Source organism: Lagenorhynchus albirostris, chromosome 1 (genome assembly GCF_949774975.1).
Source record: "Lagenorhynchus albirostris chromosome 1, mLagAlb1.1, whole genome shotgun sequence".
NCBI lineage: Eukaryota > Metazoa > Chordata > Mammalia > Artiodactyla > Delphinidae > Lagenorhynchus > Lagenorhynchus albirostris.
Genome location: NC_083095.1, coordinates 129629806 through 129645967, shown reverse-complemented (window position 1 = coordinate 129645967; position 16162 = coordinate 129629806). Strand labels below are relative to the sequence as shown.

The window sequence follows — 16162 nt, the reverse complement described above, 5'->3', positions numbered from 1 at the left end:
ATAATTTACTATATTCAATATTCTGAACTCTTATATAAAACACTTTAATACCATAATCTTCTTAAATTATTTCTGACTAACAGTATATCATTAGCTATTGAAGGGCCTGAAAGTCTGTTGATAACTTTCAAAAATTACAATTTGGATGGAGTATGAGTAGAACTCACCAGGTGGTTTTTTCCTCAAATGGTCCCCCTCAACTGATGGTTTACCCTAACCCCTAGCCCCCCACCCTGTTACTAACCAAGTGCAGCCTCATCTGAGCCTATGCATTCCTTCCCCCACCCAAGAGTCCTATGAAGGAGGGGATTATTGAGAATAGAATATTTTTATTGAGGTATCTTTTGACTAAGAAATGATGGTAACTTGGTAATACTTGTCTCTTCTTGAAACATTGAACATGTACAGTTACGGACTCTCTGTACTGGATAAATGAGATAGTGTTTTATTAGCTTACTTCTTAATTATAGGATACAAAATGTTTTTTTTAATTTTACAAAAGCCTGATATATCTATCTATATCTATATTTATATCAGATATCTGTTTCTATATCTATCTGTCTATCTATAATCTGATGTTACGGTATCATGAGATTCTGTATCTTTAACTAAAACGTGGATGCCTATTCTCTGGATGTAGATATTCAGTTTAAGGAATTATAGCTTGGTTAAACCATGCAAACCTCCTTGAATTACTGTGCTTCTGTTTAACTTCTAAAATGATTCTGCCTTGAGAACTATTCATAGATAGTATCTTATTCCTAATTATACAGTAAATATGTACTAATGGAACTTTAGTTCATAATTATGTGTTGCTTAATTTGCCTCCATCTATTGTTAAACTATTCACTTTTTTTGTTGTTGTTGTTATTTTTTTTTGTGGTACGCGGGCCTCTCACTGTTGTGGCCTCTCCCGTTGCGGAGCACAGGCTCCGGACGCGCAGGCTCAGCAGCCATGGCTCACGGGCCCAGCCGCTCTGCAGTATGTGGGATCTTCCCGGACCGGGGCACGAACCCGTGTCCCCTGCATCGGCAGGCGGACTCTCAACCACTGCGCCACCAGGGAAGCCCTCACTTTTATTTTTTAAAGGCAAACCTACATACATTTGAACTTCATGTCCTAACTCTAGAGATGTTCTTGTGTAAATGATACTTGACTCCTCCCAAACCTGGAAAACCTGAATTCTCTTTTAAATCCATTTATTCCTAATATTTATGGTACAATCTTCGTTCCCTCTTTACTGCTCGAGTGTCTCACTGTTTCAGTAGCACTAATCTGGGGCTTTGGTCCTTACTTGAATGTGCTCTCGTTCCTTTCCTCCCAATAGTTGATTCTGACAGATTTTCCAGCTTTGTTTTCAGATTTATAAGTACAGAAGTGCTGCTGTGTTTTCCTGCTCTAAAATGCTTCTCTTTCAACATTGACACACTTGGAATTCCTACAAGTGTGGTTAATTGCGAGATTTGTGAACGTTTAACTTTTGGTAAATTGTTTTGGGTATATTTCTCTTTGGGGTTCCATCAGAAACAATGTTTCTTGCATTGTTGCCACCTCTATGCTAATTATATTTCAGACCTGATAAAAATGAGTCCATTAAAAAAAAGACACCATACAATTGTTTTTGAAATTTCCCTGGTATTTTATATTAAAAATTTTTAGTATGATGTTAACTCACAACACTTTGAGTACCGAAAAAGGATACTTTTGAATACCTGAACAGGACCTTTATTTTTTCCTATTGTTTTTGTGTAATTTCCTCAAATTAATTGGAAAAATTATTCACATTTAACACCAATTATTTGATACATTTTTATTTACTCTTAAGATAGTTGGCAGCATTGTCCTTGATTCTCTATTGGTTTGGGCTTATATAATGTCTTTTTCTTTTCTCCATTTTTTGTTTTTCTTTTGCTTCCTAAGGACATGATGATACAGCGCCATGTGCAGTTTTGAAAAGTATGGATAGTATTAGCTTTCTCCAACACCCAGTCCACCAGAGGAGCTTAGAGATTCTGCAGAGGTGCAAGGAAGAGAAGTACAGTAAGGCTGCAAATCCTGATAAATAAACTCCGTGTCATCACATCCATTTGGAAATGGAAACCAGGAGCATTCTACACCTGGGTGGGATGTAAATAGCTTAGGCAATGTGACTTTATAATCCTTTGACCAGTGAGTCTCAGGATACTTCCATTGAGACTTTCATTCTTTTTTTTGAAAAAGTTGATATACCTGTTGTTTTAACTTGGATGACTTTTAACTTGGATGACTATTTGTGATCCTTGAGTTGTTAATTATACTTGGTTACAGACTTTGAATTGGTTTCTGCTTTTGACTTTAAAATATCCAAGTGATGAGTAAAAATGAATAATGATTTTTTCCTGTTGGTTTTTTTTTTAAACTTTATTGAAATCTAATTGAGGTAGTGTAAACTGCATGCCAAAGCATACAGTTTGGTAAGTTTTGACATATATATGAAGTCATCACAATCAAGATAATTAACATATCTAACACTGCCAACAGTTTCCTGTCTCTTGAGAATTCCTGCTGATTTTTATGCTAATTTATACACTTGAATTTTAACATCAGCAATATTGTTTTCATTGGCAAATTCACTTAGTTTGACTATAGTTCTCCTATCAGATTTTATCATGTCTGATTTAGAGCAAAGTCACCACTTAATGTTTTGTCTAAGGAAGAATGACAGAATCATAGAGGGTGTTCTCTTGTTTTTGTTTTTTTTGTTGTTGTTTGTTTTTTATAAAATTGGTGTAAAAAGATGCCCTTGGTCTCCATTTTCTCCTTTTCTATTTGTTGTACTCATTCTGCATGAAAATGGTTCTTTTGCTTGTTGTGGGATAACAGTTGTTTGGCTACTGCTATTGCTATAGTGAGAATAAAGGATCCTTCAGAATATTCAAAGCCTAACTCAGCAATTTGCATATAATGGACTAAATTACTTATGTAGTTTGTTCTGAGCTTTTTACAAATCACAGATTTACTTTGCTAACTTCACAGTTCTGTGATTGAAATTCCATGGAACATTAGTATTTAATTATCAGTGAAAGGAGAATATAAGTAGAATTCCTAAGAGCAAATGTTGTGGGTTCTTTCTTCAGTTCTTACTTATGCTGTCTTGGTATAAGAAAATGTGTAATGCATTTTGAAAAATGTTGTTAAAATATTTTCTCATTTTAGAAGAACGAAGGTAAGTATTTCATTTAAAAAAGACATCTTCAAATGTTGCTCTTAATTATTGCTGTTGTTTCTGAAAGGTATACAAGTACTTATTCCAAATATCCATCTTCCTTTTCTTAATCTTTTAATCCATGGGACATGATTGAAAACAGTCTACAAATCTTTTGGAGGGAACTTAAATTAATTCTTTTTAACTTTTAAATAATTGCAAGTAGTTTATTTGCTTCGTTGATTTTCATGACTCTCAGCCTGACAACCCCAGGCCTAATTGTATTCCAGTTAGGTATATATGGGTGTAGAATAGGAAGGCACCAATTTCAGCAGCAGCTGCATGAGGATATTGTACATTGTACACATGCACATTTATTTCTACATTTGTGGAAGCTGGGCTTTTCCATTACTTTAGGTAGTTTATTTTCCATTATAGTACTACCAATAATTAAAATTTTATATTATATAAAATGATAAATTCAAGTTTTGGAGATTGTTTTTAAAAAACCGGGGGACTACTAGCCTTAGGTAATAGTAGTGGTGAATTGATGAGACAGACAGGTTTTCAGAGACAGAAAACCACAACCATACTGGCTTGAAGTGTCAGAGGATAAAGTTGAGGAGTAGCAAAGAAGCTTGAAATTTAGGAGGAAAATCCTGGAATGGAGAGAGCCACCAAAGGCTAAAACTCAAAGTTAGAGTACGAATTCTGCCATCCATGCCTGGCTGACTGTTGTGAGTATTCAGGGGAGACCATAGGAGCTCTGTCAAAGAGCAATGCAAACCAAATAGGAGATAACCTTGGAAAGACACAACTGCAGTAGGTGAGATTTGCAAGTTTACTGATTTTTTTTAACTGAGGGCTTTTTGTATCTCTGCATAGCTCCTCCTGGGGGATAGCTGAATTCTTACTGCCTTTAGTTGGAATCCCATAGGTAGAGGTGAGAGAGAAAGAAGCAGAAAAATATTGGAAGAAAAAGTGGCTTGAAAACTTCTCATGTTTGAGAAAAACTAGCTTGGAGATTCAAGACAATCTGTGACCTTCAACTAGAATCAATACAAAAGAAAACCACAACTAGACACATTATAGGCAAATTGCTAAATGCCAAAGATAGAAAGGAAATCTTGAAAGCAGCCCAGAGAAAATATGGTACATTAAATACAGGGGAATACAGGCATACCTCAGAGCAATTTCAGAGTCAGTTCCAGATCACTGCAATAAAGCAAATATCACAATAAAGGGAGTCACATGAATTTTTTTGGTTTCCTGGTGCATATAAAAGTTATGTTTACACTATACTGTAGTCTGTTAAGTATGCAGTAGCATTATGTCGAAAAAAACAATGTACATACCTTAATTAAAAAATAATTTATTGCTGGGCTTCCCTGGTGGCGCAGTGGTTGAGAGTCCACCTGCCGATGCAGGGAACACGGGTTCGTGCCCTGGTCCGGGAAGATCCCACATGCAGCGGAGTGGCTAGGCCCGTGAGCCATGGCCTCTGAGCCTGCGCGTCCAGAGCCCGTGCTCCGCAACGGGAGAGACCGCAACAGTGAGAGGCCCGCATACTGCAAAAAAAACCCCAGAAAAACAAAACTTTATTGCTAAAAAATGCTAACCATAGTCCGAGCCTTCAGTGAGTAGTAGTTACATCAAAGATCACTGATCACAGATCACCATAACAAATATTATAATAATGAAAACTTTGAAATACTGCAGGCATTATCTAAATGTGACACAGAGACACTGTGTGAGCAAATGCTGTTGGAAAAATGGTGCTGATAGACGTGCTCAACACAGGGTTGCCAAAAATCTTCAATTTGTAAAAAATGCAATATCTGCAAAGCACAATAAAGTGAAGTACAATAAAATGAGGTTTGCCTATAATGATATGGTTAACACTTGTCTTCTCATTAAAAGCAATGGAGGCTGAAAGATATCCAAAAATCATAATTAAAATCCAACAAAACAATTCAAGACCCCCAAACAAAAGCAGTGTTCAGGCAGTTGCTTAATTTATAGTTTGGGTCCAGACAAGTTAATTGTCTGTTAGAAGAAAAATCAAGGCTGCAGGAAAACATAACAATTCATTGTTGTTACAATGTATTATCCACAATGTCCAATCATCAGTTAGGAAAAGTATCTTTCAAAAATGAAGCTGGAATAAAGATATTTTCAGATAAACAGATAATCTGAGGGAATTTGTCACCGTAATGTGTTTTATGAAAAATGATAATGGAAATTCTTTAGGTTAAAAGCAAATGACACCAGATGGTAATTTGGATGTATAGTAGAGGCTGATAAACTTTTTCTGCAAAGGATCAGATGGTAAATATTTTAGGCTTTGTCGGTCATATGGTCTGTTGAAACAACTCAGTTCTGCTGTGAAAGGAGCTATATAGACAATATATAAATAAATGAGCATGGATACATTCCAATAAATTTTTTTATAGACACTGAAATTTAAATTCCATATAATTTTCACATGTTACAAAAATATTCTTCCATTGATTTTTTTCCTCAACCATTAAAAAAATGTAAAACCATTCTTGGCTCTCAGGCCATGCAAAAATAGGCAGTGGGTTTGATTTGGCCCATGGACTCTAGTTTGCTGATCCATGAGTTATTGGAAGGAATAAAGAAACCAGAGGTAATACATATGTATAAAAATAAATGACTATACATATTTTCTTTCCCTCTCTTAGTTCTTTTAAAAGATATATGATTATTTAGGGTAAAAATTATGACATTGTTCTGGTGGTTTAAAATGTGTCCACAAATTTTTTGATACTCCTCCCTTCAAAAGGCATGTGCTGTACTTAGTGATTTGCTTCTAAAGTGTAATGTGGCAGAACTGACAATGTGTGACCTTCGAGATTAAGACATAAAGGTATTGTGGCTTTTCCTCCTCCATGTCATTTTTGGTGCTGCCACCTTCTCTCTATAGTGATTATTCTCTGAGATTTGCAGGGAGGAAATTAAAAGAGTGGGGAGAAATTAGGGTTCTTGGGAGCATGAGTTGAAGCCCCACTTCCACAAAGGTCAGGAGCCCTGGAAAAGGGAAGGAATAAGAAGCTGGGGGAAGAGAGAGAGAGAGGGTGGAATAGTAGAATGTCACTTGAATTTAAACCCATACTTTTGACCTTCTTGGAACAAGGGAGATTGTGATGTTCCTGAACAAGATGAAGGACAAGCAATTGTCAGAGAAGGGCTTGTCACCGTCCTGATGTGCCTGCCTTAATGTCCATGACCTCAGGCATCAGTATGGTCACACAAATGTTTGAAAATTTAAAGGATGTTGTCTGACCAAAATGGAATTAAAATAGAAATCAGTAACAGAAAGACATCTGAGAAATCCTCACATATTTGGAAAATAACATGTATAAGTAACTTATAAGTTAAAGAAAAATTTATATGGGCAACTTGAAAATATTTTGGTTTGAATGATAATGGAAACACAGCATATTACAGGTTGTGGAATGCAGCTAAAGAAGTGCTTAGAAGAAAACCGGTAGCTTTAAACCTTTATATGAGAAAAGAAATGAGGTAAAAAAACAATGATCTGAGCTTTTACTTTATGAAGCTACAACAAGAAGGGCCTATAGAGCTAAAATTACTGAATAGGAAGCTGACCAACAGTAGAGAAAATCAGTGGAAACCAAAAGCTGGTATTTTAGTTTTTGTTTTGTTTTCTTTTATTTATTTTTGTAATACAGCAGGTTCTTATTAGTCATCAGTTTTATACACATCAGTGTATACATGTCAATCCCAATGGCCCAGTTCATCACATCACCACCCCCACCCCCCTGCCACTTTCCCCCATTGGTGTCCATATGTTTGTGTTCTACATCTGTGTCTCAATTTCTGCCCTGCAGACTGGTTCATCTGTACCATTTTTCTAGGTTCCACATATATGCGTTAATATACAATGTTTGTTTTTCTCTTTCTGACTTAACTTCACTCTGTATGACAGTCTCTGGATCCATCCACGTCTCAACAAATGACCCAATTTCGTCCCTTTTTATGGCTGAGTAATATTCCATTGTATATATGTACCACATCTTCTTTATCCATTCATCTGTTGATGGACATTTAGGTTGCTTCCATGACCTGGCTATTGTAAATAGTGCTGCAGTGAACATTGGGGTGCACGTGTCTTTTTGAATTATGGTTTTCTCTGGGTATATGCCCAGTAGTGGGATTGCTGGATCATATGGTAATTCTATTTTTAGCTTTTTAAGGAACCTCCATACTGTTCTCCATAGTGGCTGTATCAGTTTACATTCCCACCAGCAGGGCAAGAGGGTTCCCTTTTCTCCACACCCACTCCAGCATTTGTTGTTTGTAGATTTTCTGATGATGCCCATTCTAACTGGTGTGAGGTGATACCTCGTTGTAGTTTTGATTTGCATTTCTCTAATAATTAGTGATGTTGAGCAGCTTTTCATGTGCTTCTTGGCCATCTGTATGTCTTCTTTGGAGAAACATCTATTTAGGTCTTCTGCCCATTTTTGGATTGGGTTGCTTGTTTTTTTAATATTGAGCTGCATGAGCTGTTTTTATATTTTGGAGATTAATCCTTTGTCCGTTGATTCGTTTGCAAATATTTTCTCCCATCCTGAGGGTTGTCTTTTTGTTTTGTTTATGGTTTCCTTTGCTGTGCAAAAGCTTTGAAGTTTCATTAGGTCCCATTTGTTTATTTTTGTTTTTATTTCCATTACTCTAGGAGGTGGATCAAAAAAGATCTTGCTGTGATTTATGTCAAAGAGTGTTCTTCCTATGTTTTCCTCTAAGAGTTTTATAGTGTCCGGTCTTTCATTTAGGTCTCTAATCCATTTTGAGTTTATTTTTGTGCATGGTGTTATGGAGTGTTCTAATTTCATTCTTTCACATGTAGCTGTCCAGTTTTCCCAGCACCACTTATTGAAGAGACTGTCTTCTCTCCATTATATATCCTTGCCTCGTTTGTCATAGATTACCTGACCATAGGTGCGTGGGTTTATCTCTGGGCTTTCTATCTTGTTCCATTGATCTATATTCCTGTTCTTGTACAAGTACCATATTGTCTTGATTACTGCAGCTTTGTAGTATAGTCTGAAGTCAGGGAGTATGATTCCTCCAGCTCCGCTTGTTTCCCTCAAGACTGCTTTGGCTATTCGGGGTCTTTTGTGTCTGCATATAAATTTTAAGATTTTTTTTCCAGTTCTGTAAAAAATGCCATTGGTAATTTGATAGGGATTGCATTGAATGCTTTCGGTAGTATAGTCATTTTCACAGTATTCTTCCAATCCAAGAACATGGTATATCTCTCCATCTGTTGGTATCATCTTTAATTTCTTTCATCCATGTCTTATAGTTTTCTGCATGCAGGTCTTTTGTCTCCCCAGGTAGGTTTATTCCTAGGTATTTTATTCTTTTTGTTGCAGTGGTAAATGGCAGTGTTTCCTTAATTTCTCTTTCAGATTTTTCATTAGTATATAGGAATGCAAGAGATTTCTGTGCATTAATTTTGTATCCTGCAACTTTACCAAACTTGTTGATTAGCTGTAGTAGTTTTCTGGTAGCATCCGTAGGATTCTCTATGTATAGTATCATGTCATCTACAAACAGTGACAGTTTTACTTCTTCTTTTCCAATTTGTATTCCTTTTATTTCTTTTTCTTCTCTGATTGCTGTAGCTAGGACTTCCAAAACTATGTTGAATAAGAGTGCTGAGAGTGGACATCCTTGTCTTGTTCCTGATCTTAGAGGAAATGCTTTCAGTTTTTCACCATTGAGAATGATGTTCGCTGTGGGTTTGTTGTATATGGCCTTTATTATGTTGAGGTAGGTTCCCTCTATGCCCACTTTCTGGAGAGTTTTTATCATAAATGGGTGTTGAATTTTGTCAGAAGCTATTTTGCATCTATTGAGATGATCATATGGTTTTTCTTCTTCAATTTGTTAATATGGTGTATCACATTGATTGATTTGCCTATACTGAAGAATCCTTGCATCCCTGGGATAAATCCCACTTGATCGTGGTGTATGATCCTTTTAATGTGGTGTTGGATTCTGTTTGCTAGTATTTTGTTGAGGATTTTTACCTCTATATTCATCAGTGATATTGGTCTATAATTTTCTTTATTTGTAGTATCTTTGTCTGGTTTTGGTATCAGGGTGATAGTGGCCTCATAGAATGAGTTTGGGAGTGTTCCTTCCTCTGCAATTTTTTGGAAGAATTTGAGAAGGATGGGTGTTAGCTCTTCTCTAAATGTTTGATAGAATTCACCTGTGAAGCCATGTGGTCCTGGACTTTTGTTTGTTGGAAGATTTTTAATCACAGTTTCCATTTCATTACTTGTGATTGGTCTGTTCATATTTTCTATTTCTTCCTGGTTCAGTCGTGGAAGGTTATACCTTACTAAGAATTTGTCCATTTCTTCCAGGATGTCCATTTTATTGGCATAGAGTGGCTCGTAGTAGTCTCTTAGGATGCTTTGTGTTTCTGCGGTGTCTTTTGTAACTTCTCCTTTTTCATTTCTAATTTTATTGATTTGAGTCTTCTCCCTCTTTTTCTTGATGAGTCTGGCTAATGGTTTATCAATTTTGTTTATCTTCTCAAAGCACCAGCTTTTAGTTTTATTGATCTTTGCTATTGTTTTCTTTGTTTCTATTTCATTTCTTTCTGCTCTGATCTTTATGATTTCTTTCCTTCTGCTAACTTTGGGTTTTGTTTGTTCTTCTTTCTGTAGTTCCTTTAGGTGTAAGGTTAGATTGTTTATTTGAGGTTTTTCTTGTTTCTTGAGGTAGGCTTGTATAGCTATAAACTTGCCTCTTCGAACTGCTTTTGCCGATTCACATAGGTTTTGGATCATCGTGTTTTCACTGTCATTTGTCTCTAGGTGTTTTTTGATTTCCTCTTTGATTTCTTCAGTGTTGTCTCGGTTATTTAGTAACATATTGTTTAGCCTCCATGTGATTGTGTTTTTTTACATTTTTACCCTGTAATTAATTGATTTCTGATCTCAAAGTGTTGTGGTCAGAAAAGATGCTTGATATGATTTCAGTTTTCTTAAATTTACTGAGGCTTGATTTGTGACCCAAGATGTGATCTATCCTGGAGAATGTTCCGTGCGCCCTTGAGAAGAAAGTGTAATCTGCTGTTTTTGGATGGAATATCCTATAAATATCAATTAAATCTATCTGGTGTACTGTGTCATTTAAAGTTTCTGTTTCCTTATTTATTTTCTTTTTCCATGATCTGTCTATTCGTGTAAGTGAGGCATTAAAGACCCCCACTATTATTGTGTTGCTGTCGATTTCCTCTTTTATAGCTGTTAGCTGTTGCCTTATGTATTGAGATGCTCCTATGTTGGGTGCCTATATATTTATAATTGTTATATCCTCTTCTTGGATTGATCCCTTGATCATTATGTAGTGTCCTTCCTTGTCTCTTGTAACATTGTATATTTTAAAGTCTATTTAATCTGGTATGAGTATTGCTACTCCATCTTTCTTTTGATTTCCATTTGCGTGGAGTATCTTTTTCCATCCCCTCAATTCAGTCTGTATTTGTCCCTAGGTCAGAAGTGGGTCTCTTGTAGACAGCATATATATGGGTCTTGTTTTTGTATCCATTCAGCAAGCCTGTGTCTTTTGGTTGGAGCATTTAATCCATTCACGTTTAAGGTAATTTTCGATATGTACGTTCCTATGACCATTTTCTTAGTTGTTTTGGGGTTTATTTTTGTAGGTCCTTTTCTTCTCTTGTGTTTCCTACTTAGAGAAGTTACTTTAGCATTTGTTGTAGAGCTAGTTGGGTGGTGCTGAATTCTCTTAGCTTTTGCTTGTCTGTAAAGCGTTTGATTTCTCCATCGAATCTGAATGAGATCCTTGCTGGGTAGAATAATCTTGGTTGTAGGTTCTTCCCTTTCATCACTTTAAATATGTCATGCCACTCCCTTCTGGCTTGTAGAGTTTCTGCTGAGAACTCAGCTGTTAACCTTATGGGAGTTCCCTTTTATGTTATTTGTCGTTTTTTCCTTGTTGCTTTCAATAATTTTTCTTTGTCTTTAATTTTTGTCAGTTTGATTACTTTGTGTCTTGGCGTGTTTCTCCTTGGGTTTATCCTGCCTGGTACTCTCTGCGCTTCCTGGACTTGGGTGGCTATTTACTTTCCCAGGTTAGGGAAGTTTTCGACTATAATCTCTTCACATATTTTCTCTGGTCCTTTCTCTCCCTCTTCTCCTTCTGGGACCCCTATAATGTGAATGTTGTTGCGTTTGATGTTGTCCCAGAGGTCTCTTAGTCTGTCTTCATTTCTTTTCATTCTTTTTTCTTTATTCTGTTCCACAGCAGTGAATTCCACCATTCTGTCTTCCAGGTCACTTATCCGTTCTTCTGCCTCAGTTATTCTGCTATTGATTCCTTCTAGTGTAATTTTCATTTCAGTTATTGTATTGTTCATCTCTGTTTGTTTGTTCTTTAATTCTTCTAGGTCTTTGTTAAACATGTCTTGCATCTTCTCAATCTTTGCCTCCATTTTTTTTTCTGAGGTCCTGGATCATGTTCACTATCATTATTCTGAATTCTTTTTCTGGGAGGTTGTGTATCTCCATGTCATTTAGTTGTGTTTCTGGAGTTTTATCTTGTTCCTTCTTCTGTTACATAGCCCTCTGCCTTTCCATCTTGTGTGTCTTTCTGTGAATGTGGGTTTTGTTCTGCAGGCTACAGGATTGTAATTCTTCTTGCTCCTGCTGTCTGCACTCTGGTGCTGTACAAAAGGCCAGTACCTCAGACTACTCTTACATGTATTCCAGAATTTCTGTCTCAGGTTAAAAACTATGTCATCCCTTTCCTGGAGAATACTCATACTGAAGTAGAAGGCAGAGATGTACACCGGCCCACTGAGCGCCTGGTCGCACAGCACCTTGCCCAGGATGGCACACAGCGCGTGCCCTGGCAACACACGTGCAGCCACGTGTAGTTGAAGTTTGTGTGGAAGGCCGCTGCCACGGTGGCCACGTGCCGTGTCTGCCACCAGTCGGCAGGCCCACCCTGCAGCCGCTGATGCAGCGCGTCGCCAACTGAGAAGAGCACGGCCTCCAAAAGCTGGTATTTTGAAAAGAGCAATGAAATTAATAAAGCTTGAGTCCAGCACCATTCAATAGAACTTTCTGTGAGGATGGAAATGTTCTCCAACTATGCTGGTCAAAACTGTAGCCACTAGCCACATGTGGTTGTTAAACACCTGAAATTTTTAAAAAATTTTAAAACTGAAGTTTTAATTAAATCAGTTTAAATTTGAATGGCCATGTGTAGCTAGTGGCTGCTGTATTGGATAGTGTAGTTCTGGCCATTCTGATCAAGAAATATGAGAGAAGACACAAATACTGTTATCGGAAATGAACAAGTGGACACAGTTACATATGGTATAGACATCAAAAGGTTGAGGAAAGATTATGAACATTTATGCCAGTATATTCAACAACTTAGATGAAATGGACAGATTCCTTGAATGTCAGCAGTTATCAAAATTGACCCAAGGAAAAATAAAGAATCTCTTTATCTTTTTAGTCCTGTATCAATGATTGGATTCATAAGTAAAATCTTCCCACACATGAAAACAAAAAAGTCCAGGCCCATATAGCTTCAGTAGTCAATTTTATTTAAGAAATGTTTTCATTTTTGTTTTTTTATTTTTGGCTGCGTTGGGTCTTCGTTGCTGTGCACAGGCTTTCTCTAGTTTCGGTGAGCGGGGGCTACTCTTTGTTATGATGCACGGGCTTCTCATTGTGGTGGCTTATCTTGTTGCGGAGCCTGGGCTCTAGGCGCACAGGCTTCAGTCACTGTAGCACATGGGCTCAGTAGTTGTGCCACGTGGGCCCTAGAGTGCGCGGGCTTCAGTAGTTGTGGTTTGTGGCCTCATTAGTTGTGGCTCATGGGCTCTAGAGCGCAGGCTCAGTAGTTGTGGCACATGGGCTTAGTTGCTCCATGGCATGTGGGATTTTCCAGGATCAGGGATTGAACCCATGTCCCCTGCATTGGCAGGTGGATTCTTAACCACTGCACCACCAGGGAAGTCCTTAAGGAATGTTTAAGAAAGCAGTTATACCAGTTCTCCTCAACTCTTTCAGGAAACAGAGGAGCAAGTAGTACTATACAAATCATATCATGAGACCAGTATTATTACTGTAAATCCAAAATTAGATAGCATTACAAGAAAATTACAGTCTAACATTCCTCACAGTGAGAGATGTAAAAATCCTTAACAAAATAAGAGCAGCGTGAATTCAGCAATATATTTAAAGAATAATACATGAAGAGCAAGTGGAAATTCAGGAATGAAAGATTAGTTTGATATAGAAAATCAATCAATATAATGTTTTATATATATGTATATAGAGAGTCATAATTTATAATATAGATATTAATCATCTAAAAAAGAAAAACCATATCATCTTAGTAGATGGATATAAGGAACTTGTCATAATTCTATGCCCATTCCTATTTAAAAACTTGTAGCAACCTAGGAATAGAAGGCAACTTCCTCAACTTTATAAAGAATACACATGACAATTCTACAGCAGACTTCATATGTTATGGTGAAAGACTGAGTACTTCTTCCCTGACATTAAGAACAAGGGAAAGATATCTGCTTTTGCCTCTCAGATTTAACATTGTACTAAAGGTAATTGTGCAACAAGGCAGCAAAAAGAAATAGGTACATAGATTGAAAAGGAAGATGTAGACAGCATGATCATCTATATAGAAAGTACTAACGGGTTTAAAAAATGCTTCTTTAATCTGAAAAGTGAAACTTATAAATTCCATTTATATATCTGTGGCAGCCAGCTACAGTAGTTATTCCCCATTTATCCCCATCTTCTGATATTTACAACCTTGTGTAGTCTCCTCCCACATTTTAGCAGTGTTGGTCTATGTGACCTATAGGACATAGCAGAAGTAATAGTACATCACTTCCAAAATTGTTAAAAAAGACTACAGTTTCCATCTTAGGTACTTTCTCACTTGCTAGCTCTCTCTCGGATCACTGTCTCTTGGAGGATCAAGCTGCTGTTGTGAGTAGCCCTACTGAGAATCCCACTGAAGCCTCTAGTCAAAGGCAGTGGAGACCTTTGAGGCTTGCCTCTAAGGTCACATGAGTGACCTTAGAGACAGGTCCTTCAGTTCCATTCTAGTTTTGAAATGACCACAGCCTTGGCTGACAGCTTGAATACAACTCATGAGAGACCCTGTCAGAACCACCCAGCTAAGCAGCTGTTGAAACCTGTTCCTCTACAAAGTCTGTGATGTTACGTGTTATTTTAAAGTGCTAGGCTTTGGAGTGATTTGATATGTAATGGATTATAATATAGCATACCAAAACATGAAATATTTAGGGATAAATTTACCAAATACTGTTAGACCAGTATATAACTGAGAGAAATTGAAAAGTGCCTAAATAAATGAAGAGAGATACATATTTTTGTATTTCTGAGATGTCAGTTCTCCCCCAGATGGATCTGTGGATTGAATGAAGTCCCAGTGAATATCAAGGCAGATTTTGGGGTAGCAATTCATATGGTGATAACTAAGATTTATATAGAAATGTAGAATATCTAGAATGACCAAAACAATTGTGAAGAAGAATAATGATGCTGGAGGTCTTACACTATATGATTTTAAGATTAAAATAATCATGACATTGTTCTCTTAGTGTAAGCAAGAGAGCAATAGAAACCTACTGTATAGCACAGGGAACTGTACTCAGTGCTCTGTGGTGACCTAAATGGGAAGGAAATCCAAAAAAGAGGGGAAGTATGTATATGTATAGCTGATTCACTTTGCTGTACAGAAGAAGCTAACACGACATTGTAAAGCTACTATACTCCAATAAAAAAATTTTAGTAATTTTAGAAAAATTGAATAAAATCCTTTTCTGCAGAAAAAAAATAAAAAACAGAGTCCAGGAAAAGATCTATACATATATTGTCCATTGATTTTCCCCAAAGGCCCTCAGATAATTCAGTGGGGGTATATATAGTCTTTAAAAAAATAAACAGCACTGGAACAACCTGGATATCCATATGTTCAAGAGAACTTTGACCCTTACCTTATATTATACATAAAAATTAACTTGAAATGGGTCATACAGCTCTTTGCAAAGAACGAAACTATCAAATTGATAGAAGAAAACCTGAGAGAATCTTTGCAGTCTTGGGACAAAATTTATTAGATGGGACATAAGAGCATGAAGTATAAAAGGAAAAAATTGAGAAATTAGAGTTCACCAAAATTGAAAACTTCTACTTTAAAAAAAGATATTGTAAAAAAAACATAAAGCATATCACAGCCTGGGAAACAATATTCATAATAATTTATAATACATAACCGATAATGGACTTCAAAATATTTTTTAAAAACCTCCTGCAATAATAAGAGAAACAGTTCAGTTAAAAATGGTCAAGAGGGGACTTCCCTGGCAGTCCAGTGGTTAAGACTCTGTGCTTCCACTGCAGGGGGCGCAGATTTGATCCCTGTTTGGGGAAGACCCCACATGCCACGCGGTGCAGCCAAAAAAAAAAAATGTTACTTTCTGGGTAAAAAAAAAAAAATGGTCAAGAGGTTTAAGCATACACTTAGAAAAGAAGATATATGAATCATCTATAGGCGCATTAAAGATTACCAGCTTTATAAGTCATTAGGGAATGCAAATTATAATCACAGTGAAGTCACATTAACACCCTGTGTCATGGCTAAAGTTTAAGAAGTTGACAGTACTGATGGTGAGTGTGTGGAGCAGCTGGAATGCTTATCCACTCTGCTGACAATGTAAAATATAGTACAGTTATTTTGGAAAACAGTGTCAGTTTTTTATAAAGGTAAGCATATGCTTTCCATATGTTCTCTCCACGTAAGAAATGAACACATATGTTCACATGAAGACTTTTTATAGATCAAACTCTAAAATGTAATGTTGAGTGAAACCTTAC

The 16162-nt window shown here is 36.7% G+C and overlaps 1 protein-coding gene across 1 annotated transcript in view; it reads left to right on the top strand.

Moving 5' to 3' along the window:
* The window catches only part of MYO9A (myosin IXA), a 266091-nt gene that overhangs the window by 121661 nt on the left and 128268 nt on the right, over positions 1-16162 (top strand). The window contains exon 15 of the mRNA XM_060153325.1: positions 1922-2041. Coding sequence (XP_060009308.1) covers positions 1922-2041 — 120 coding nt within the window. The remainder of the gene's footprint in view (positions 1-1921; positions 2042-16162) is intronic.